General features: G+C 36.3%; 1 protein-coding gene across 2 annotated transcripts in view; it reads right to left on the bottom strand.

Moving 5' to 3' along the window:
* ATP9B (ATPase phospholipid transporting 9B (putative)) overlaps positions 1-25,888 on the bottom strand; it is a 156,460-nt gene that overhangs the window by 98,030 nt on the left and 32,542 nt on the right. For both annotated transcript variants that reach the window (XM_069853751.1, XM_069853752.1), the window contains exons 5-7: positions 24,158-24,266; positions 15,852-15,910; positions 6,057-6,108 (exon numbers count right to left, since the gene is read on the bottom strand). In XM_069853751.1, coding sequence (XP_069709852.1) covers positions 6,057-6,108; positions 15,852-15,910; positions 24,158-24,266 — 220 coding nt within the window. The remainder of the gene's footprint in view (positions 1-6,056; positions 6,109-15,851; positions 15,911-24,157; positions 24,267-25,888) is intronic.

Raw genomic sequence — 25,888 nt, 5'->3', positions numbered from 1 at the left:
GTTTTAACATTTAGACTTTGAATAACCTATACTGATCTGTCCCATGAATAATCCAAACACATCACTCGATTCCAATTCAAGAATTTTAAGAATATTTTCAGTTTTGCTCATTCATTTGTAAACCAATTTTTCTCACATCGTCAACACATTAGTAATATTTACTAAATAAGTTAGTAGCATATTTGTCAAGCAGTACGTGGTATATCTCCCTTCAAATGAATCAAGGATGAAAATATGTGCTAGAAGAAGTAATTGTAACACAGCAGGAGAAAAACCCTACCTAGTATAACCTATTACAGCAAGGTAATTTCACTGAGATTACAGACTACTTTGATACAAAATATGGTGCACATCCAGATAGGCAAAAAAGGATGAAATTGAACCTTTTGCAACCAGAGAGGTTACAGTCATTTAACACAAACGTTGCTCCACTGCAAACCATTTTAAGCCCCAACTAAAACAGGGAAATTGTCTAACACTGATACTATTTCATAACTGCTGTTCCATGAGCACCATCCGTTTTGATATCTTCTCATTATTTGAATTGTTATTCTGGTCTAAGTACTGAGTTCACCTGGCATTTTCCATTTTTCTGTCCTTAACATATAGTGCTCATTAGGTCCTCAGAGGAAAAATATGATTCAAAATTACAATTGGAAATTTCCTTCTTATTTAAAATGAATTATGAGAATTATTCTAAATGCAAGTAGTGCATGTTTGCTTAAAGATTCAATAGGATCCTCTTACAAGGTATAATTAGATATGCAGAAGTTACCTAGGACAATCATTAAATTGCTGCCTATCGTAACAGAAATGGAATCAGAATTTTTAAACTAGTTTTCCTTCTTTTTCAGTTCCAATTTCAGTAGAAAAATCAAAATCAATTTTCTAATCCTAATGCAAAGCACACATTAACACTGATGCCACAAGTACAGGTTCAAAACACTGAAAATATTTTAATATTGATTAAATAGGATCCGTGATTTGACAGCTCTGACAGCACAGCAGAACCCGCTTTGCCTATCAACCTCCCTAAAGCACTTAAGTATTTTTAAAGACCAATAATATACAAAATATACATATGCACCTACACCTTAAAGAAGAGTGCTTGTAGGTGACTTAAGGAACACTTGCTGCCTCAACGAAAGCAGAGCTCACAAGGAAAGAGAGGAGGCTGAGAAAAGCATATGGCCAAATACGCCAGGATCCGCTGAAAGTACATTTATTCTTGAAGATTTTAGCAGCAGCAATAGTAATCAACTTGAAGGATATACCATTAACTAAATTAGGAGGAGTAGGAAACAAAGCCTTGGTATCTCATAAAGCTTAAACACAGAAAAGTACAAGTGAAAGAAGTTGACAAAGCCATCGGATTACAATAGACATGTGAAAAACAAGAGGATAAATCTTTGGTTAAAAATTTAGCAGGGAAAAGAGCATCCTCCTTTATCAAACAGGAGCCAGCAAACAACAGTCCCAGCTGCAAAGATTTATCACTGGACTTCATTACAGCAAAAAGCTTTCTATTTTTTCCAATTTCTTTTTACTTGACAGACAGAGGAAGGAAACTACATGGACAGCTGCAATCAGAACTGTAACTGAAGAAGTTAAATATTTGAGGTAAATTTCATTTACTTTCCATATGTACCAAGAACAATCATAACACGGCAACAAGAACCACAGCGCTTGTATGGAGAACCCAGTGCCCTCCTCAGCTGTGTATTCCTTACAAGGCAGGTTTCTCCGTGTTAGATTTTCTACCACTGGAAAAAGTGTTGCTGGACCAAGGTAGCTCAAGTTTACACAAGCTTCCTTTCCAACTCCAGCCAACCACATGTGTCAAGCCCCACGTGAAAGTCAGCATCAGATCAAGATGTGCAACCCAGCCTTCCCTAATGAATAATGAAGGCTGATTCAAAGATAACTTATAAATTTTTGTTGAGGCAACTTCAAAACTACTGCGCTCCTCATTAAACCTAATAACCAGAACTTTATAAGCTACAGAGAATTTCCTTTTTCATAATAAAGATGAGGACCACCAAGAGATGTTTTCTGATGGTTTCAAATAATCATCACGCCAATACTTAGAGCTTGCCTAGGAAAGCCTTTATGTAAGAGTAAGGAAAAAAAACCAACAAAACAACAAACCAGAAAAGTAAACAATCTAAGAGAAGAAAAAAATGACATGATATTTAAAAACCCATAATGCAACACTTTACAGTAAAGACATTATAAACAGATTCTACATAAGGAATTCCTGAACCTAACTTCCGCAAGAGTTATTTCTTTGTCTTTTATTTTCAAAGCCTTTAACAATACATCCATAGCTTATCAGTAATAAATACACACACAGTTTGTTTTCCTGACTTGCCCTCCCTCTGAGGTCTGTTTTGACAATCTTCACCTTCAACTTTCCTAAGCTGTTTCCCAAAACTGGGGAATTGTTTGGGATTTCAAGATATTCAGACTGCTACTCTAGCCAAGTGCTCTGCAGTTCTGGGGAAATGCATTATCAGTGGGGAGTGAGAAGAGGCAAATTTATGCCTAACACAATATACAGCCTCCTCACAGATCAACTTTTTCAACTCTTACAAGTCTGCTTTCTATTAAAAAAAATATTTGTTACGGCTTATTTTGCTGCAATTCTAATGAAACACATGCACTGCGCTAGTCACTCAAATATTCATTAAAAAAATAAAAGAAAATCAGGGAATGAAACAGATGGTCATGTCTTCTAATAACATTTTACTGTGTAATTTTATATCAATGATATAGAGAGAATAATAATATCAGGAGCTTAATGCCTGCTAAGACCTCCTCCTTCCACCACATAACACACATACTATCTGACTATATCTTAAAGAAGGATTCACATAGAATCAGTATTACTCAGTGGCTAAAAGTAGATACCAAAACATTTCAAGCCTGAGTTAAATCAAAGGTTAAAAAAGGAATAGGAACTGAAGCAGAGAAACAGATTAAAGTACTTTGGACAGATTGTTGGCAGCTACTCATGCCCTGAAGATAAACTTTTATCTGGCCATATGGGCAAAACTTAACTCTAGTCATTTATCATTCTCTATAGTAATAGATTTTCAAAGCATTTTAGTTCCCAGATAGGTAGGTTTTACAACACTTGTTTTCTAAACATAATAGAAAATACCAGAATGTGTGACAAACACAACTCCTTCAGTTGATTTTATAAAGAGATAAAATGTGACATCAGTTGCACAACTGAATTCAATCTGGCATTTATTCTTCTGTTTTGGTTTTCAAATATCTGAAGTTCCAAACAAGGCTGGGGCCCAAACAGCTAAGTTTTCTGTAGAACATTTATTCCTAACTGTCTTTTATTACCATTTCACTACAATAAATAGATAATACTTGCATCACTATTATTATATTATTAGTTGCAGTGAGTTTGGAGTTTCATTTTAAGACACCAATGTCCTACTAATATTTGCATAATCAAGTGCAGAACTAGATCTTTTATATGAGTAAAACACACTTGCCAACACAATGCTCTCTTTCTGTGGAAAAATGCTTAAGCATTCTTCATTTTCAAAATAACTTTTCTTTAATTAACGGATGTAGTTTGAGAGGGTAGACTCTGGAGTAAACCTTTACTAGTTTATTCAATCCCTTTCAGCAGCAAATTAAGCTAGAGGAATGATAATTTAGTCCATACTTGCACTGCATAATTTATGCCAGTGAAATGGCAAAAAAAAAAAAAAAAAAATCACATCTGAGGCAGTTCTATTGCTACAGCAAGAAATTGCTACAAAGCCTCAGAAGAAAAATTAGTTTCCTGCTATATTCCCACATTTTACTCATACCATTCTTGTCAATTACAAGAAAAGAATTCTGAAAACTCTTAACTACAAATTTTAATACAAGAGAGATTGTTCTTTTTGTTACAATTCTGAAAAATAAAAACATGTTTTTGACTACTAATCTATGCATAAGTAAACACATAATTTTCAAGGAGTTTCATGACTGAAATCCAAGAAACTGATCTACGTAACGGGAGTTGTCCAGAGTGACCTTGACAGGCTGGAGAAACAGCTGACAAGAATCTGAAAGTTCAACAAGAAATTTTACATAATCTCATGCAGCCGGCGAGGAACATCCACATGTATATGCTGGGGGCCACTGAGCTGGAATGCAGCTTACCTCCACCCGGAAATTAATTCTAACTGTAAACTCAAGCAGACATCTAGCTGCCTCCATTCATGAAAGACAAACACCAGTGCCAGAGATTACCAAACATGAATACAAAACAAGAACCCATCTACATGAGTCTTTAGACTAAGTTTTCTAAAAAATTTTATTAAAAGAACATAGGGTTTTAGAAATCAGATATATGTACACAATTAGCATCAAGCCATTATATCAGATTACATGAAAATAACACAGTAGCTAAAAGATAATTTATCTGATAAAGTAAGTAAAAAAAAAAAGACATGTAACAAGAATTCAGTTTTATCAAAATAAGCTTGATTACCTGGAATTCAACTTCAATGTTGACTTAAAATTAAACATTACTAAAAGTGCGTTGGGGGGAGTGGAAGGGATAGGAAGTAGAAGGGAAGGAAAACAAGCACATGCCACTATCTCATTATATGCAACACCTACTCCAGCAAAGCTACTAAAGGCTAGGAAAATTCTGAATGAAGGTACATTAACCTTCTGCCGCTTATATGCTGCATGCAGGTGACCCAATTTAAAGTAATTCTACAGGTGCAGAACTCCTCCCACTTTCTACTTTTCTAGGAGATATGATTTCAGCTGAAACAGTTTTTGGATCAGTAGAAAAGACGACACTGTCCAAAAAATCCATTATTAATTCCCTCATAATCATGCTGGATCCAAGAGATTTCAGTTATCAGAAGCAATATGCATTTTAATAGAATGTGGTATTGTGGGAGAGAATAAAAAGAAAAGCCTAGGTGTCCTGAAAAACAGGGTTGTTAACCAAAATGGAGATTATATAAAGACTGTTATGAAAATTTGTCAGTCCTGATCAGTTATAACTGATCTAGTGCATCTAATCATCATTTGAAAGTCATTAGCAAGGCACAGTCACCATATAGTAATTTTTACTTCTTTTAGCAAATCTATAGCTCTAGTAGTGTTTAATAGGCTATCAGAAATACTACGGTCTTCTCATCCAAGTCATCTCTACCAATATAGCCTTTTATCTGAAATATCCGATAGAACTCCAGTGCCACAGTGAAATACTAAGTGCCACTAATGCACGACTGACCAATACCCCAGCTACGAGCTTTGTGAAATTTAGTGCTGTCTGACAAACATTAGACAGTTCTTCAGGATCTGAAGAGAAATGGTAATATAAAGGAAGGATACTGATACCAGTTATGGGGGGGGCATCCAGTAGTCATTTCAGCTATTATTTACAGTGTTCCTATAAAAGAGATACATGTTTCTCAAAGATTAAGAATACTCTCTTATCACCATGTGAAGAGAAATAAAGCTAAGAAGATGTACTTTTCTTTCTCTCATTCAAGAAAATTGTTGGTTTTTTTTTTTCACTTCCCAAACAGGGAATGCTATTCCTAAGTTAAAAAAATCAGTTATTTCAGTGTTTTTATGTCAGTGTAATAGATTTTTATAAAAAATTTTAATAATTTATCAGTAAGTTCAGATTTCAGTTCTTTTCAGTTTATTTCAGAAATACAATCAGATGGCATTTAAATGTGTGTTGCAAGATCATGATTAGCCAAAAAACCATTAAAAATACTGCCAAGTCATATTAAACAAACATAGTCTTTTAAGTATAGTCTTAATATTTGCTTTATTTAAACATTTTGTTATAAATATTCATAAACATCAACTAATTAGAGGAACATATCTACAAAAGTCTCAAGCTCACAGTAAGATACCTCATTTTACAGTCCAAGCATACTGTATTTCTCACACAGACCCTCTTCCATTAATCTGATGAAGAACACTTCAAATTGGCCAGAATGCACAATCTAAAATTTTACTGCAACCACAAACTTATAATGTAACCAATCTGAACTATCAAAACATACCAGTTTTTTCCGATGTTCTGAGAAACACCATGTCAGATGGGATTCGTTGATTCTAAGAAAAGAGGAAAAAAAAGGTACTTTTTTTTGTAAGTAGGAAAAAAAAATTAATTCCAATCAAATGCCCAGTAAGAGCTATCACCAAAAGGTCACACTTGGATTGAAACTCAATTAAAATAGGATTTCTCACAGTACTTTCATTCAGCATTTGCAATTCAGAAATCAATATTTTCAAAAAATTATACAATAAGCAAACAACAGCTAATCCTTTCAGATGCTCTTTATAAGTGAATCATAAATACCTGAAGAACTACAACACATTTACATTTCTTGAGTAAAACCAGTAGTTCCACTGAGCAAAACTCTGACACTCAAGTTAGCATATACAATAGAAAAAAAACAATAAAATTTAAAACATCTGTCTTGACACCCAGGTTGCAAACATTAAGCATACAAAATATTTTCCTTCCTCTCAAAACACACAAATGTATGCAAAGGAAACAGGAGGCCAGGGAACAGCACTTTGCTATTTGATGTATATATAAACCTCTCCTACACAAAGACAAAAATGAATAGAATTTCTTCCTCAGTATCTACAGCTTAAAGCCATAAGCAGTCAGACGCACTTGTACAACTGTTCTGGCATTCCCATTTCAAGCACAGAACTATCTGCATCAAATCAGGCTTTCAACGTTTTGCTGCCCACAAAAAAGCCAATCTAAGCTTTTGCACATGAAACAAAATGAACAACAGCACCCTCCCACGCACATGCTACCTGCTGCTTGACTACCAACATGCTCAGCTCTCCCACCACTTGTTCACAAGGCATCTACACGCACCAGTTACATGGAGCCAACAGAGGGTTTAAGAACAAAAAACTGAGGAAGTGAAAATAAGAAACGTGAGAATCTGAAAGAGACACAGGACTGGGAAGAAAAACAGTGACAAACTAAGTTGACAGGGACCAGAGTGAACAGTGGACTGGATAGAGCAACAAGAAAAGATGCCACACTGAAATTCTGCTTCTTCCATCACATCTTATGTCCAGTATGCCACATGCTGTCCTGTTTGATACTGAAGCTAAACATGAAGATTCAGTTGCATTTCATTTACAGACTACCTTTAACCAATTAAGAATTCCCAGTGGATTATTAGTAATGTTTTTACTAGTTTCATGCTAAAAAAATATTTCTGAATATTCAAGTCAGATTACTTGTTAAGAGGATATAATCATAAATATTTTTCACACACAAAGTACCTCCATTTGAGAATAAATTTTGGGGTTTCCTGTTATACTCTGTTGATACTGCCTTGAAAGCCACTGTATACTTAATGACTCATTTTTTAATTTTGTTAAGAGCTCAGCTGACTGGAAAAGAAAATAAATGTAGCTGACAAAGCCCACCACATGGCATACATGAACCTGACAGATTTCAGCCTTAGAAACCTGACTGAATTTACTCAACATAAGAAGTTAGGAAGTATGTTCAGTACATAAGAAAGTCGAAACTACAGAATTGCTCCCTATAACATACGTCAATTATAATCAAAACGCAAAATTAATACAGCAATAATTACTCAACTGAGGCTCTACTTTGCACAAACTACCGGCTATAGAAAACGGGTTAGCTATTTTACACAGAAGAAACAGCAATGAAGATGAGGGTCAAGCTAACCTGAAAACTTCAATTCAAGACACCAAGCAATGGACCATTTCACATACTGAACACAGAATACAGAATCCTGCCTGTAAATTTTATAACGGCAATCCTAGTCACAACACTTTGATTCACTGTATCACAGTGATTCAAATTCAATTGATTCAAATTCAATTGATAGTAACATCTTAGTAACAGACTAAGAAAAATGTAATCGGTTCAAAATTATCTTTACATGAAATTCAAGCACATACAGCATGTAGCAGCTCTGAACCTACTTATCCCAAGAGGAATCCAGGCAAAAGCCCAGAACACCACATCAGCAAAGACATTCAAAACCACCTAACAGAATCAACATAAACAGAGGAACTCATTTCAGTCAAGACAGACCACCTCAGCATTGGAAGACACAACAACATTGCTATTAACAGAACAAAATCCAGTATCGTCAAATTGGTTTGATTTGAAATCAGACACGAAGTTTCTCATTTTCAGCCTTCTATCTTTTACTTTTTGAAGGCAGCACTTCCCCTTCATTACTACATGTCACAAGAAAAATGATATAAGTATGTACACTCCTAATCCCCTCCAACAAAACAGCTCAAAGTACACATGTCAAGATAATCAAACACGGCTTTGTATGACATTGTGTGGGACCTTCAAAATACCACACCTGACTATCTATAAAAAGCAGTTCAGAGAGTGAAAAAATTCATATTGTCTCACTTACAATGGAAAATAAATGTGTATTTACACCAGTCAACATCACTGAAGAAGGTGATGCCTTTTCCCACATACAGTGCTAACATTTTACTTGGCTCTCAAGAAGCCACACTTGTATAGCAAACTTATTTCTGACCACAAAACATCCTGGATGCTGCAGATAGTTTTCCATTACTCCAAAGAAACCTTCCTGAGACCAGCACACCACCATAACACTGCCATTGGGAACACTGTGATCAGAATAGATCTATCAAGAGTCAACTGCCAGATTCTGTGTGGTATGGACTCAGCTTTCAAAACATGATGTAAACCCTATATCTCTGGGAGGCTGGTACCTCTTGGCCCTGTAACGCACTCTCAAGGATGTCAACTCAGAAGTGGGACTGAAAGCAACTGCAGCTGTATTCTTTATCAGTGGGACACTCAGTATAGAGTGGCCATGAAGGGCTACAGAGATGGCACCGTCTCAAGGAAGATGTTTCGAAAACAAATTTAGGAACACTGAAAACAGATAAAATCCTACGTGGTTAGCAAAAAACCCTCCTTAAACCTTCAAATTGTGCATTTTTATCCTTGGGTACTTCCCCATTTGCATCAATTCAAATGGAGTGGAGTTGTCAGAGTGGAGTTGTAGTGGAGGCTGTCAAGACCAACTACAATGACAGATACGATGAGATCCGTCGTCACTGGGGCGGTAATGTCTTGGGTCCAAAATCAGTGGCTCGCATTGCAAAGCTTGAAAAAGCAAAGGCTAAAGAACTGGCAACTAAGCTGGGCTAAAGATGTACTGGATTGCTACCATGTTTCTGTGATTCTGTAATTCCCATTTATTGTAAAACCACAGAGAGTTAAAAATTCATGTGCTTATCTCTATGTCAACAGTATTTACTTTGAAGAGAATGCAACTGTAGTATTTTTTTGAATTTTGTCTCCTAACATAAAATAATTAAGCATATAGTGAAGTTTATTATCCATGCTAAGCCCAGATTCAGCCAGAAATATATCATATTCAGATTTGGGAAAAAATGCAGTGAAAATATTAACCTCTTTATATAGTATTATGCATCTATTAGAGCAAAGAAGTAAAAAGGAAAGGGAAAATGGAACTTCAAAATTAAATAAATCTTCCCTTACATGGCAATAACAATTAAACAGATATCCAGTCTCCATATAGATTAGCTATACATTTTTGCAGCTTCCCTGCCAACTGTGGCATGAATCCATTACACAAGTTTCAGGTTACTGGCTTTGCGCCTAGAAACTTCCAATGACTTGTAAGCAAGCCAAAATACTTGACAGATACCCAAAAATTTTGCAAAACAACAGTCAAATTACCTAATACTGAATTACACAGAAGTTCTGTTAATCCAAATGAAGTATCATGTTTTTACAAATAATTACGATTTCCACAAAGAATGCTGTTTCACATTCAGTAAATGAAATATTCCCCTGGTACTTCCTATCCAAGATTCAAGTCTTTATGCCCAAGAAAACTGGAAATCACAGAATATCTCAAATTTGAAGGGACCCATAAGGATCATTGAGTCCAACCCCCAGCTCCCTGCTGGACTGCCTAAAACTAAACTATCTGCCTAAGAGCATCGTCCAGACTCTCCTTGAATTCTGTCAGGCTCAGTGCTGTGACCACTTCCCTCGGGTGCCTGTTCTAGTGACCGACCCCCCTCTCAGTGAAGAGTCTTTTCTTAATGTCCAAACTGAACTTTCCTTGATGCATTCCATCTCCTTCTCTCCTATCACTGGTCACCAGAGACAGGGGATCAGCACCTCTCCCACTACCTTCCTTGAGGAAGCTGCAGACTGTGATCAAATTAGTAATGTGATTATTTTCACATTTTACTAGGAAAAAATACATCTGGATTTTATGGGGTTTTTTTAATGTTTCCTCTCTGCTTGTTTTTCTTTCCTGCAAAACACTGCTTTTCTGAATTAACGTAGCTGAACATACCCTTCCATGTAGGGAAGGCTTGAGACTGTCATGTCTTCACTTTTGGGGAAAAAAAAATCCCAAATCAGAACCAAAACAAGAAACCACAACAGTATTGAGACTGATGTATTGTTTTTCATCAGGTTTCACCTATTTTGGAAGTGGGGAGACAGGTAATTCAGAAGTATTAGATACCAAAAAGCATTGTCACTATTACTGCTGACACTGGAGAGCAAAGATCCCCCTGCAAAGATGTACCTAGTCACTATAAAAGACTGACTACACAGAAACAGATGGCAAGTATGCTGCAAAAATCTTTAACACCTCATTATGGAGAAAATTTAAGTTCTGTTGTACATTGTCACAGACAAACGGCAGCAATATGTCAATCATGTTAGCCCTCCTATGTCATATTTATCAAAGTGGAACAAGTTAAAATGACAACATATATAACTTCAAGCATTCAGAAACCCATGGAGAAACTATGTAATCTCAATTACCACAGAGATGACACTAGATATGTTTATGGATCTATACTGAAATTTGAATAGGTAATTAATGAAAATGGTTTGAAAACATTGTTTTGCTTAAGTCGTGGCAGAATTAGAGCTGCAGGAAAGGAGGGCTTCCATTTCTCACAGGGTCTATGCTACACACTTAGAGATTTATTCCTAGAGATCTAACTATGGCAAAACAATAGTCAACACAAGGTAAGTGCTCCCCCAGCTTTGGGGTTCCCATGGCTAACTTCATGCCATCCAGAAATACTGGTCAAATTGGAGAACAAGAAAACCCCTACACACCTATGCTTCCCCGCAATATAGGCTACAATATTCACTTGACAAATACAATTTCTAATAGCTTTCAAATTACTTTCTCACTTTTCTAATGTTATTATATTCCTGGTGGATGAAAAGCTCAACATGAGTCGGCAGTGCACACTTGCAGCCCAGCAGGCCAACCATATTCTGGGCTGCATCAAAAGAAGCATAGACAGCATGTCGAGGGAGGGGATTCTGCCCCTCTACTCTTTTCTTGTGAGACACCACTGGGAGCACTGTGTCCAGTTCTGGAATCCTCAACATAGGAAAGACATAGCTCTGTTGGAGCAAGTCCAGAGGAGGGTCATGAAGATGATCAGAGGGCTGGAGCACCTCCCCTATGAGGACAGGCTGAGAGAGATGGGCTTGTTCAGCCTGGAGAAGAGAAGGCTCCAGTGGACCTTATAGCAGCCTTCCAGTACTGAAAGGGGCCCTATAGGGAAGCTGGGGAGGGGCTCTTTATCAGGGAGTGTAGTAGGACGATGAGAGGTAACTGTTTTAAGTGGAAAGAGGGGAGATTTAGATCACATATTAGGAAGAAATATTTTACTGTGAAGGTGGTGAGGCTGGTACAGGTTGCCCATAGAAATTGTAGATGGCCCATCCCTAAGGCAGGTTGGATGGGTCTTTGAGCAGCCTGGTCTAGTGGAAGGTGTTCCTGCCCATGGCAAGGGGGTTAAGAAGTGGATGGGCTTTAAGGCCCCTTCCAACCCAAACCATTCAATGATAATCATAAAATTGTTATTTACATAAGCTTCTCCTACTCCCTAGTCTCTCTTCCAGTTCCCCTACAACTGCCCATACCTATGGACCCTCAGTATGTTGCACTGTCGTTTCTTCTCCATTCATGTAATGAACCATGTACTTTTCTCACTAACTAAACTATTTCTGCTTGCATCCGAGTTATAGAGGGAAGAGGCATTTCCCAGTTGCCTTCTTGCATTTGCATGCTGTACAATTCTGTATGCTAGCATTAACTGTAAGCCTTACAAATATTTTATTTACACCACTGATTAACTTCACTTTACACCTAAGATTAAGAAAAAACAATTGTATCATTTTGTAGATCAACAAAAGTTCTCAGTTTTAAGATAAGGCATTACTCTTCCACATTTTAAAACACTACTGTAGTATTATTAAATGTCATTAAGTAAATGTTAATAATTAATAACTGTATTAAGTTTTATGCCTTCTTCACACATCTAAAACGTACTCCAAACTGTCGATATGCTACAATGTCTAAATAACAATATCTGAACTCTTCAATTCAAACCTTCAATTGTCTTATTTAGGAATACTATGCACACCTGTGCTCCTGCTGGCAACTAAAAATGTATCTCAATACAAGCAAAAGAGAACATCTAGGAAGTAGCAGGAGACTATTTTTCATCTAACATATAAATGCCTTTTAGCTTTTAAAAACAGGCAATATTTTCTTCTCTTCAGGCCTCTTACTGCTCTAGTATTAGTGCATTACACAATTTCCACTTGAAACAATAGATATATTACTTGGAACTAATCTGTTTTAAGCACATTTCAGTCACTTAGGGCTGCTTTAAAATTAATCAGACCTATTTAAAAAAAAGAAAGACAACAATCATTAGATATTCAAGGTTTGAACACAGAAAAGCCTTTCACTTGTTAGCATTTGCAATGCAGTCACTAGTTAACATATGGATCTTCAGCTCAAATAAGTCATTAATTTCACTGCAGAAACGCTGTTCATGCATCCTCCAGTCAAATACAATGTTAACTTGTTCCTTTGCCATTCGAGTGAGCAATTGAACATTTCACTCCCGACTGGTTCTTTGGCTTACAAGTCATACTCTGAAATTGAAAACTGCTTGTTCCAACAAAAAAGTCTGCTCAAAAGAACCAGAAAACATTTCATTTCATTAGTCTGAAGGCACTCTCAGCAAGGCCAAAAGAAAACAAAGGTCTGCTGGGGCGGGAGGGAGCTTTAACTGAAATACAACTTTCAAGAAATTGTATGCATTTTATTGAGATACCCAAGTAAAACTCTACTCATTATTTCCCTAAATCCTTAAACATCACTTTTTTTCATTAGAAACTTTAGGTACTCACAACATACTACCTGTAATCTGCTGCAAATAATGCTGAAATAGATGCTAATGACCTACCTCATACAAGACAGACTGATCAATCATTGAACAGTTTGGGTTGGAAAGGATTTTTAAAGGTCATATAGTCCAACACCCCTGCAGTGTGCAAGGACATCTTCAACTGGATCAGGTTGCTCAGAGACCCATCCAACCTGACCTTGAAAGTTCCCAGTGACAGCCTCTCTCATCTTTCACCACCCCCATAGTAAAAAATTTCTTCCTTATATTTAGTCTACACCTACCCTCTTTTAGTTTAAAACCATCAACCCTTGTCCTATCACTACAGACCCTGTTGGTCCCCATCTTTCTTACATGCCCCCTTTAAGGTTTCCCTGGAGACTTCTATACTCCAGGTTGAACAGTCGCAACTCTCTCAGTCTTTCCTCATAGGAGCTCTGATAATTTTTGTGGCCCTCCACTGGACTTGCTCCAACAGGTCTTTTCTGTGCAGAGGGCTCCAGAGCTGGACCTCCACCAAAGCTCTGGGGTCTCATCAGAGTGGAGCAGATGGGCACAATCACCTCCCGCGACCTGCTGACCACACTTCTTTTGATGCAGTCCCAGATACCATCTGGACTGTAGGCGCACTCCACCAGCTCACGTCCACCATCAGCACCCTGGAGTCCTTCACTGTAGGGCTGCTCTCAATCCCATCATCCTTCAGCCTGCATTGATACTGGGTGTTGCCTTGATCCAGGTGCAGGGCCTTGCACTTTCTTTTGTTGAACCTCATGAAGTTCACATGGGCCCACTTCTCAAGCTTTCTCAGGTCCCTTTGGATGGCATCCCAAACCTCAGGCCTGTCAACTGCACCACTCAGCTCAGTGTTGCCTGCAAACTTGCCAAGGGTACATTCAATTCCACTGTCTATGTCATTAATGAAGATATTAAACAGTACTGATCCCAGTACGGATCCCTGAAGGACACCACTAGTCACCACTTTTCATCTGGACACTGGGCCATTCCCAAAAGTAATTCCTGTTTTCCAGGTTCTAGCATAATTCAGACTGATGGATCTCAGTAAATTCCAGGGAAGGCTGATTACAAATATAGCCACTAGAGTCTTCCCTACACTCTATAATAATTAATTCCAGGTTTACAAGTTCAGAGGGCCCTAAAAAGTTTCCTCATTAAAATCAAAACTAACATCACCTCAGTTTCCTATAAGATCTGGAATTGGTGCAAGTGAGCAGCTGCAAGCTGACTCCACCTGCACTCTAAAATAGCAAATTGTAAGGGAAAGCATATGTAATGACCAAACGTATTAGTGCTAATCTCGTATACACGCTAGTAGGCGCTGCTCAGACAGGCCCAAGATACTATCAGATACAGACAGGAGACAAAAGAAAAAGGAAGAAAAAAAAGAAATAAACAGTATAAACTACATATATATCAAACTGAGTGCAACAAACCAAATGAGACTGAGTGTATAGTTCTTTCTTTGGACTATAGAAGAAACAGAAAGGAAATAAACAGTTTTCTAAAATAAACAGAAAAATGGTTTCTTATATACATCTGAAAAAAAGAAAATAATCTCTATCAACTAACAATTTATGAGTTCTCCAAATTCTCCAAGTAAAAGGAGAAGTGTTAACAAATACGAAAGCACAAAATGCACCAGGCCACCTTTACTGAAAGATTTTATCAGAAGTAATTTACTCCACTTAAATAGGAGAAAAACTACCAAGAAGTTTAGAAAAGCCTGGTCACTCCTAGGCTAGGTTCCACTAAGAATTACTCTACCAAGCTGCAATTTGCCAAACAACACTTCAAACAAAGCTGTAGATACATGCTTCAACTTGAGGTGCCTCCTTTCAGCACCTCCCCAGATTAGCTCCCTAATGCAAAGCACGATTGGAGTCACCTGCCGGCACACAGAAAATGAGTCACCTTTCCAGAATGAACTTAAGCAAAAGTAGCTTCCTCTGACAAGGCAAATTAAGTTGACTTTCAAGGTCACAGTAATTTCTTAGTATCCCAGAAATCCATCTGAAATAAGCAACACTCACTTTATTATAATACTAATATAGAGGGAAAAACTGTTCACAGCTCTCACTCTCCACTTGCAATCAAACTGGAAAGCTTTTTCTCATTTAAAAAATATATTAACTTTAACATTAATTATATATATTATAATAACATGATATAAACATATATTTCATATGTATAAATAAAACTTATCCTTAAAGGCTTCAGACATAGAAAAACACTGATTTGAGCATCAGAAGGACGGTATCAGTAATCAGACAGCTTAGAACATTCACCAGAGCACAAGTCAGAGAATTTAACTTATTAACTGCATTCCCTCCACTAGATAACTTTAAGCATATGCATAATATAAATAGTTACATTCAATTAAGTCTATAATTAATCAAAATAGTTTTCCATGAGATTTTCAAATAAGACTTGAACTAAAACTACTAGCTAGTTAGTACTTCACAGGTAAGTACCTCAATATACTTTTCTCTGGAAGTTAATTAGCATGTTAATAATTTTTAATCTCTAAAATATATTTAAAAAATATCAACCTTTTCCACTATGATGAGGTCTCCAACTTGTATGTCTGAACTCTTAACTTGCACTTTACCTTAAAAAAAAGAAGAAACGTAATCAACTTAGGCAGACATTAATAGAAGAGTCACAAAAATATATATCCCAGAATGCAAGTTATACTTAAAGATGTTACTGTTTTGTGAAAATGTTACAATTTACACAAAATTGATCTCTGATGAACACAATAACAAATATATTTCATCTATTTGAATAAATAATTCACTGGTTTAAAAAAGTCTAGATTCTGCCAGTTAGCTATGCCAGAAGCATTAGAGGAAAAAACTATGTGTGGAATATGCTCAAGTCTGATCAATAACAGAGTTGAAAAACTGGAAAAAGGATCCTGCTAGACAGCACTCCTGTTTCTGATAAGTCAAGAGTTGTTAACCTTACAGTCCTGGAGCATTCTCACACACAGGGTATTAGTCACAGCCCAGTTACCAATAGGTAGCATTGCTTGGCCACTAAAGTTACCGATGTAATCAACACTGCCTGACACTTGTAGGCAATTACAGAAAAGTAGTAAGTCTCTCTGAAGTCATAAGAAATGCCTGAAGATTTCATTTTAGAAATATTTCTATATTTCTAAGACTGTTAAGTTTTAGCATTTTTACTTGATGGACTGAAAATCTGAGACAGAGAGGTTAAGCTACTGTCCAAAAATGAGCTTTTGTAGATCTCCGAAATCAGGACTTCTAGTCCCACATCCTTGCTACATTGCTAGAAAAAGTTCCTTCCAAGAGCTAAAAACAAACATAAACCAAACAAAAACTCGTAGGCGAACAACTTACAACATAGGGATATCCCCTTCCAAGATAGAACAAGTGATAATTCAGAGCCTCCTAACTCAGGTTATAAACACATACATATTTACACAGCCTGACAGGCTGAAACACACACCCATAGCAAGTATCTTTTCCCCATCAGAAACGCTATCATAATTCCAAGGAGCAGGTATCTGATCAGCAGGTATCAGATCACAAGTATGTCAAGATACGGTAAGGTGCGAGGGTTCTAAATAAAAATCACACTGAATAAATTACAAGATCCACAAAAGCACAGGATGAGCAGCAATCAGTTTGGAGTTTAATCAACGGTATTATGAAGAGTAGACTTATCAATGCACATTCTATCATCTCTCAAAGTTATACTAAGTATAAAAGAAAAACTAAGCTTCTACATGCATGAAAGCTCCTCACTAATTCTCAGTGAAAGGAGATCAGACAGTTAACCTCAAGAACTTCCTTCTGCTTACATATGCATTTAGTCAAAGGTGGTACGATTCATGTTATAAGTAATTATTTTCAGTACTTGCTCTTTACAATTGCATTTCATGCAAAAGCAACAGTTGTTTCATATTTAATTCTGTCAATAATAAATGTATTCCTACATGTAATTTTTAATACATTTTCCACTAAATAAGCACTTCCCAAATGTGCAATGTCAGAGGAAAATCAAAACTTGTTTGGCCTGTTGGCAAAGTTATTTCTGAGAGCTAGTCTTTATTATTGATAATGGTCTTTTACACCAGTTCCAATTTTTCAGGTGACAAAATGACCTACCTTCCTTCCACCCCTAAATATAAACCAAATTGTGTCTCCAATCTGACTCCTAACTCTGCCACAGCACATTCGTGAGGGTGAAGGAATAGCAGAAGACCCAGGTATAAAAAGCTGTAGCAAGAAGCATTAGCACTTCTCTACAGGAGTTCCAAGATACCTATGGAAATTAAGCTAGTGTCAATCTCAACAATTTTGTTTTTAATCTAAAGTAACTATTACTGAAGCTCAACCACTGAAAGAACAGTCTTATACCAAATCAATGTATTTGGTCTGCTTAACTGCACAAGTCTGTGAATTCTCTTTAAAAATTCTCAGATTTTGACTAGAAGCGAAGAGTATATACCAGAAAAACTTCATAACGTTTACTTCGCTTTTTAAGTCTGTTAGCTTTAGCAAAAGGATAGCATTTCGTATTTTGTTGTCAGTTCCTCTACTAACAATTTTCATCAGTTTATCAGTGTGGTAACCAAGACAATCGACTGATTATAGTAGTAACAGCCTCAAAAACGCTACTACCAGCTGCATTAGGTCTCAAATCTATGCCACCTACACGGTCATGTGTGATCAAAATCATTCAGAGATACTAATCAAATGCAACTACTAGCAACTTTACCGACTTAAACAATTGAATTTCCCACAGTCATATTCTAACAGCATCTGTGGTGAAGATCAAAAGCCTTCAGAGAACAAGAGAAGGTAGAACCCTCATTTGCAACACGTGGTAGGGCAGACAAAAAGCAAAAGACTCCTGGTACCAAGTACACCCACACTACAACTTTCATTGCACATAATCCTTGGAATTTCACATAATGAACTGAAAAGTTTTCTTATCTGACTGTTTTCAGGTGGCTTAGTATAAGAATATAGAATAATCACCTTTATTACACACTAATGTGTCTTGTACATCCTCATACACAACAAAGTGGCCTGTGAGGCACAAGACTGACTAATTCTACAATGAATTTGGATGGGAGGACATATCCCATTAAAAAGTAAATGGTAAAATATAGCAGTAATTCAAGAAGCGGCTTAAAATTTTGAAAAGTCAACAAATAACACTTTCCTTTAGACTGGCAAAAAAGAGAATCATTAGATACCATTTCAGAGAACATTACAATAATGTAATACTATATCTTAGTGAAGATGCATTTAGAGAAAAAAAGACACTGAATGTTATTCACTGCGTAAATTATTTTTGCAAACTATTTTTTCTCTAAAAACATCTCTGCAGCAAAGCATTCTTCACCATCTGTGTAATTACCAATAAAAAGTCCAAAGCTGTCAGAAGTGGCTGCGCATCCAGACTTTATAGTCCACCAAGGCACAAGGCTTTTGCCTAAAGCAACATACAGAATTATGCAAAACTGGAACATCGAAATGTGTCTGTAGTAATTCATTATACTCCCAAGATAAAGCCTTCTGAAGCAAATTGCAATGATTTGAAAAACTAATAAATACCTCATATGTGCTAACAAGTATTTCACATAATTTAAGAAATCAAGTAAACAAAACGAGGGTATAGGTTACATCAGAAACTACCTTGTTGTTTTTTTTATTAAAAAGTGTCTCTGATACCTGAGTGCAAGTCACTCCTGAAGCAACAGTAACTTCAGAGAACAGTATTTGCAAATTCTTTTTAATTTGCTACTAGATCTTACCCATGGTACATTAAAGCACTGTCTGAAGTATTGCTTCTGGAGTTGGTAACAGAGCTTGTCTCTAACCCATAAATATAAAACTCTTGAATGAAAGGAATTAAGTACAGACCATATGAAAGTTTTACCTGGCAACTATTATCCTGAGTGCTCCCTGTAATTAGTGTATGTAATACAAGGGGGAGCAGGGGTGGGGGCAGCAGGCAGGCAGGCAGTGTGGGTAGGCTTAAAGCTACAGTGACTCCAAGGTGAGGGCACTGATCTTTCCAGACAAGTGCTGTTCTTTGGGCCTTCTTTCCAAGTCCATCTTGCATAGTGAACTGAGGTTAGTTTTAATCACCAATATAAACCAGCTTCTTAGCTCCTCTCCCCTGTGTAATGTCTTCTACTGGGTGAAATGGAAAGCCTTCGTTCTTTCTTATCCAACCTCCTGGACGCTGCAAAATTGTGGAAGAAAACAGCCTCCTTGACAATTCTTCTCTTCCAGCCTCTTTTTGAATTCTTTTACATAACAATTTCAAATTCTGTTTCTGCTCTTAGTTTTTGCTCCCCTAATCAGCTAGATTAAATTAATAGAATTCTTTTAAAAATTCTGTGTTCCAAATGGTCTAAATACCAGGAGTGAAGTTGTCAGTAGGTTTGAAACACTGCAAGCAATAAAGACCTAATGTGGTACCTACAGAGTCAGAAATATTGTTGTCTTCTTTTAATGCAGTGGCTTTTTAAAAAAGCAGAAAGACAATCTGTTCTTGAAACGCTGAAATTCTAACATTATAAGAGATTTCAATACAGATTTCAAATAACCGGAAAAGAATAATATTACAATAATCAGGCCATTCTGACAAACACTTTATTTTTAAGTCACAGATAACATAGGTACAAATGATTGAAAACTGCCTCTTGACAGAGACCAATTTGCAATTTAAAAAAAGGTAACTGAGATATAAACTGAGTAAGGTGGCATTTTAGGAACAGAGCGACTTCCACGGCATAAATGGAACTTCAAAAGTTAAAAAAAAGTTCAAATTGCTGTAGCTTTCTAGAACAGACTTCTCAATTCTCTGATTTTAGAGGAAACACCATAGTTTTCACACTCTATTCTCTTATGTAGAGCAGTTAAATTTCACACATTTTCAGCATATATTTTCAACTCCACTACATTCTTAAACATCTTTTAAGGATACAGTGGACAAAAGTCTTTCACATTTGAAGCACAGATGGAATTATTTCATTAAATTCATCTCTACTGACATTCATTTTTTCTTTTGCAGGTTGCAAAGTGAGAGAGAGATCTGCAACACTTCCAAACATCACCTTAAACATCCTGAGATGAAGTGACAGATGCATGCTTCTTCTGCAACTTGCAGCTATAACTACTACAGTTAGTTATTTTATTCTTGATCTTTTTCTTCAAAACATCAGTAACACAGTACAAGCAAACCTAACTAGGAAAGGCTCAGGGCATGACTGCCAACTTCAAGAACGGAAAGGGGAAAAAAAGTTAAAATTGCTTTGAATTTTATTATCCAATTGCCTAGAGATAGCAGCCTTTTTATGAACTTGAGGTGGTTGTTCTACAGAATATCAGCTGTTTTTCACAGGCACTTAACTGCTTATACCTAAGTTCATGAGACAAAAAGCTGCACCAAAAGTAGGATGGTCTCCTGGGAAACAAAAACAGACCTGCATGCACAGGTCCAAATTTTTTCCATTGCTATTTCTGCTCTACACAAGAACACATAGGTGAACTGTTCTAAAGCAGAAAAAGGCAATTAAGTTGACAGGATCTTCAGTAGCAAGATAATTTCAGTTCTACAGGCAGATACTCTTCCTCCCTCCAACTTCACCTTGCATACTGACTGAAAACTAAGAATTTGCAGACTTTGATAAGCAAAAAAAGAACGCAGATTTTGCAAGAGACATCTCAATAAAGGACAGCAGAATGCATCATAAACTCAACGAAGTAAAGAGATTCAATATCATAATCTAGGAAAGTGTACAAGAGGAAAGATTCACAAGAAAGAAACAGAGACAGGTACACTTAATTGACTTGCTTACAAAAAAATTCAATACATTTACTGATTTGCATGTTTTGTGACTTGACATAAAGGGCTGAAAAAGTAGAAAATGTTCAAACTTCAGTTATAACAGGATCATCTTCCTAACAAGTATGAAGTTACACACATCAAACTCACCAAGGGATGACTGAAGACTGAGCTTTGCCATGTTACATGACAAATAGAAAACTGTGTTACACTCAGTATCTCATATGGATCAGAATTAGCCTGCGGATATTAGGCTGGCCATTGCTACCTAAGTACAATTAAGTAACAGTTAAAACAGATGTCTCATTCTCCCTTGGCTTCCTGCTTGGAACAGCTCATTATTATAAGAAAAGCTGACTTACTGATTAGAACAAATACTAATTCAAGGTATTGAATTACTAAAAAATAATTCCAAGTCTTCAGAGCCACTAACATGAATTCACCATCTTCAAAAAGCTGGTGCTTCTTACACCAGCAACTTGTAGGTTACAAGACAACATTCATGTTTTATCTGTTTGGGGGTTCATGAGGCTAAGAATGACTCCACAGAAAGTCAACATTGCTAGGTAGTCAAAGACTTCCCGAGTACTGGAAGATTTAAACTCACATATCATCTTACCTACACTAACTTTATATAAGTAATAAATTGCAACTCAAATGCCAGCTGCTGCTCTTGCTACAAATACCTTAGTTTCCCTATAGTAAACAAACAATTTTGCAAAACAGCTAACTAGAAGTGATTAAATTCTCAACTTTATCTTCCATGAATGGTGCAGTTAAACTAAGTGTAACAATGAACACTGCTAACTTTAAGTGTCCAGTTTGAGCAAAGGCAACCTGCTTAATCTCTCCACGTCAGTTTCTCCATCTTTGAGATGGAAAAAATACCCACTTCATAGAAAAGACTGTAAAACCTATACAGGTTATAAAATCACTAGGAAAAATAAAAGATGCTAGAGCAATATAAAGCGCAGTTCCACTCTAAAAAGTCACTCTCTTAAGAGTGGCATCAATTTCCAGGCTTTTAATTAAATCAGTATCAAGTTCATTCATTCACAAGTATCAAAGCCTTCTTTCTCCAAATCACCAGGTTGTAGGTTAGCATGGTAAGCCTAACTGAATTTTTCCACCTGAAGAGTACTGCCAATATTAAAAATTAGGTAGATTATATTGGAAGTTATTTACAAAAAATGCTTGCAGAAGTGTAGTACTTGACTTTATTAATTTGCACAGATACCTAAATCCTTCTCAAAAACTGTAAAAATCTCAGTCTAATATTTCATAGTAGGAGGTCCCATGTTTTGCCTCAAAATGACACCATTCAGTTACAGAATGCCTTATTATAAAAGATCCCTGTATTATGAAAAAGATGCAATTTATCATCTCTTAATTATTTTCTGTAAGTGTTTGTGGCAATTTTTAGCACAACTTAACTTCTTTTGAACAAGCTATTCTCTACACGTCAGCTCCTGATAAAAATGCTGGGCTTTACTTATATACTACTGTATACTACTTTTAAATCTCTACTCCAAATATAGAAAACAGCTGTGTCAAGCAGACCAAATCCAATTTTAATCTGACAACTTCTTTACTTCTAGGAGAAGCTACAAAATTAAAAGTTTCTCAAATGCACATAACATCACAAAATATTTCATGAACTGCAAAAGAGGAAGTCAGGATTCCAAATCTTCTACACTGTTTAAGTATCTAACAACTTAACAGAAGCTACAATATTAACTCTAAACAAGTTAAGTTAAAAAAGAAGCACAAAAGACACCAAACTTAACTCTTAAAACAGCAAGTACTGGTCTAGACATTTACATAATAGCAGTAACTATAAACTATACATGTGCTTCTAGAACTAACAATTTCAATTACTTACACTGTTGGTGAATAGGGTAGAATTGTACTCTCTGTTTCAAAGGTGTGTTCAGAGGCCTATCATAACAGATCTAAAAAGTGAATAAACCAACTAGTACTTTAAATTGCAACTTTGAAAGAAAAGCTCTTAAAAGTCTACTTCTGTACAGATCATCTTAAAGGCTGTAAAGATCTGGAGTCCAGCAATGCAACCATTTGTGTTAAACAAATGATAGCTATCCCATTTGCAAATTTCCACAGTGGTATGGTTAAATGTTGATAAGTCTATTTCAAGCTGACAAGGAAGGGAAGAACTAAAGGCAAATATTCCCTAAAGTTGCTCCCTTATGTATACAAACTCCAGAAAACAATGTAAGTCTCCACAGTGAAAGGAAATACAATTCCTCTCAGTTACCAGGTTGTATCACCACTTATGCTCATTTTAAAATTTACAATATCCTACCAAATTTAATTGCCACTTCCCAGCTGACGAGCTTCATTCCCTTAAAAGCTTTTGTGAAAAAATGTCAGAGGTTTCAAGTTCAAAAAAGTGATAACTGTGATTTCTCACTTCATTATTTTTGGAAAGAGAACTGGCTGTTCCTACTTCATGATTACACAGACTCCAAAATATATTAAAAAAATGTAAAATTTGTAATCAATATTTTTGATAATGAAGCTGACTCATAATACATCTTCCTTTTCTCAAGCACAAATATATCCACCAAGTCTGAAAGGCTCTAGTGAATTTTAATTAGATTGTATTTCTTAGTTGCCGAACCTTTATTTCCTAAATACACTTGATACATAGCTGACAGTGTTGCTGAGTTACTGCTCAGTATCAGCTTCAGAGGAGAACTGCACTTTGAAGTAACAGAACAGAACAGCAAAAAGCTTCTAACATATGTACAATAATATACATACACCTTTCCTTTACAAACAACAGAAGACTTAAAACACTCCTTAAACAGTCAAGTTTAACAGTTGTAGTTATCTAAGGGAAATCAAGCAATTTATTTAGTCCAGTACCAGTTTCACTCTAAACAGTGCAGCTTGAGACTGTTAGTGAAATAACTATTTCTTTCAACAGAAGTCTGCAAATGTGCGTAGAAGAAAAAGCTGAAATATTTTAAGGATTTATATAAATGGTTTTGCTAACCTCGTACTGTCAACTTGCTATATAACTGTGAGTTCATTTCCTTGTCTCTCTTGTAACGTCGAAATTCATCAACAGCTTCCCGTGCCACCGTGACTGTCAGAACAAATCCCTGTTAAAGATATAATTATGCAATTCAGAATTCTCAAATAGCAAGAGTAGAAACACACAAGTAGGAAAAATATGAAGAGTAGTAAGAACATGTGCTTAGAATATTTACTTTTTTTCTCATTTGGATTTTAGTGCTTTCTTCAATCTGTTAAAATAGTATCTTAGTTTGATCCAAAAATGAGGAAAATCATGTATTGTGCCAATATAGCTAGAATAAAAAAATCTCCAAATACCAGTTCCAGCTCAAAATTCCAATCCTTACTCTGTTGCAAACTTATAGTTAAAAACTTGTTTGTTCAGGTTTATATTAGCTACAATGATTATATTAGAACTATGTAGAACAAAAAAAGTGCCTCTGTGAAATTCATTCCTTTTCACTTCCAGGGCATAATTGAATGAGCAGAAGGTTTTTACCCTTCTCTGGCAGCAGCATATTCATGAGCTAAGGCAGTATAGATATTTTAGAAGCATAAAAAAAGGCATTCCTGAAGAACCTTTGAATGTATTTGCCACTTGCACATACCTCATTAACTAGACCTTAATCAAAGCACAGAATGCAAGGTGTTAATCACAAGAACTTCCCCTAGCAGTCACCATACCTTGCTAGACAGCTCAGTACAACTGACCGTGACGACAAGGCACAACTTAAGACAGACATCTCCCTTTTTCCTCATTTGCTCAAAAGAACTTGAAACTTCTCCAAAACCACCAGGTTTTTTTACCTGTAAGCAGTTAAATATCTTTAACATACTGCTTACCATCAAATTTGCATGCTTCTTATCTTGTATGTTGGACTCACAACGAGAAGTCCATTCCCTACTGTGCAAACGCCAACAAACCAGTACAATACAATCTTGTTTTAAGAACTCCAATGCCTGATCTAAGTGTATCAAGACTGTTTGCTGTAGTAACTGTTGAAGTAAAAACCAAACAAACAACAAAACAAACCAAAAAATACCCCCAAAACCACACACATCCCACCAAAACTCCCAAACTTCTCTTAGCACGTATCCAACTTCTATTCAATTGATTTTAAGTGTCAGGCCAAACAATTTTTTCTTTTCATGTAAATTCTTGAGAGAAAATAAGCCAAGTCATAGCTCCTCCTCTGAAAATTACTGAAAATTTATCAACAATTACATGCCCTTCAAAGAAAAGCAAGCTTATTTGTTAAGCAACGAAGACAGCCCAATGGGTCTAACTTAAATGTTTTGTATTTCCATCATATATAGTGAGCCTTACTCAATATCCAATTAATCTCTTTTATCTACAGGTTAATCATTAGTACAAATGCTATTCAAGTAGAAACAAGTAAGTTTAGCAAAAAAGAGTACATCTAGCACTAACTAAGATACTGTTGTATTTGTAAGCTCCATATGAAAACTGGGAAACAAAATATCCTCAAATAAGACAAACATGTCTACACAGAACAAACTACTTGTGTTGGCGAAATACAGTATTTTCTCCCTTCTCTGGGAAGGGATGAGATGGGTTGAGATACTAAATGACTTTTTTTCCTTACTAACCCACTAACACAGATAGCCGTACACAGTAAAGAGACCAGCCTCCAGACCCAGACTGCCTTCTGTCTTTTCTTACTGGGTCAGTGACAAAGACTTTTGT

The sequence above is a fragment of the Phaenicophaeus curvirostris genome, chromosome 3, assembly GCF_032191515.1.
Source record: "Phaenicophaeus curvirostris isolate KB17595 chromosome 3, BPBGC_Pcur_1.0, whole genome shotgun sequence".
Taxonomy (NCBI): domain Eukaryota; kingdom Metazoa; phylum Chordata; class Aves; order Cuculiformes; family Cuculidae; genus Phaenicophaeus; species Phaenicophaeus curvirostris.
The sequence above is the reverse complement of the archived record's forward strand: the minus strand, read 5'-3'. Positions and strand labels throughout refer to the sequence as shown.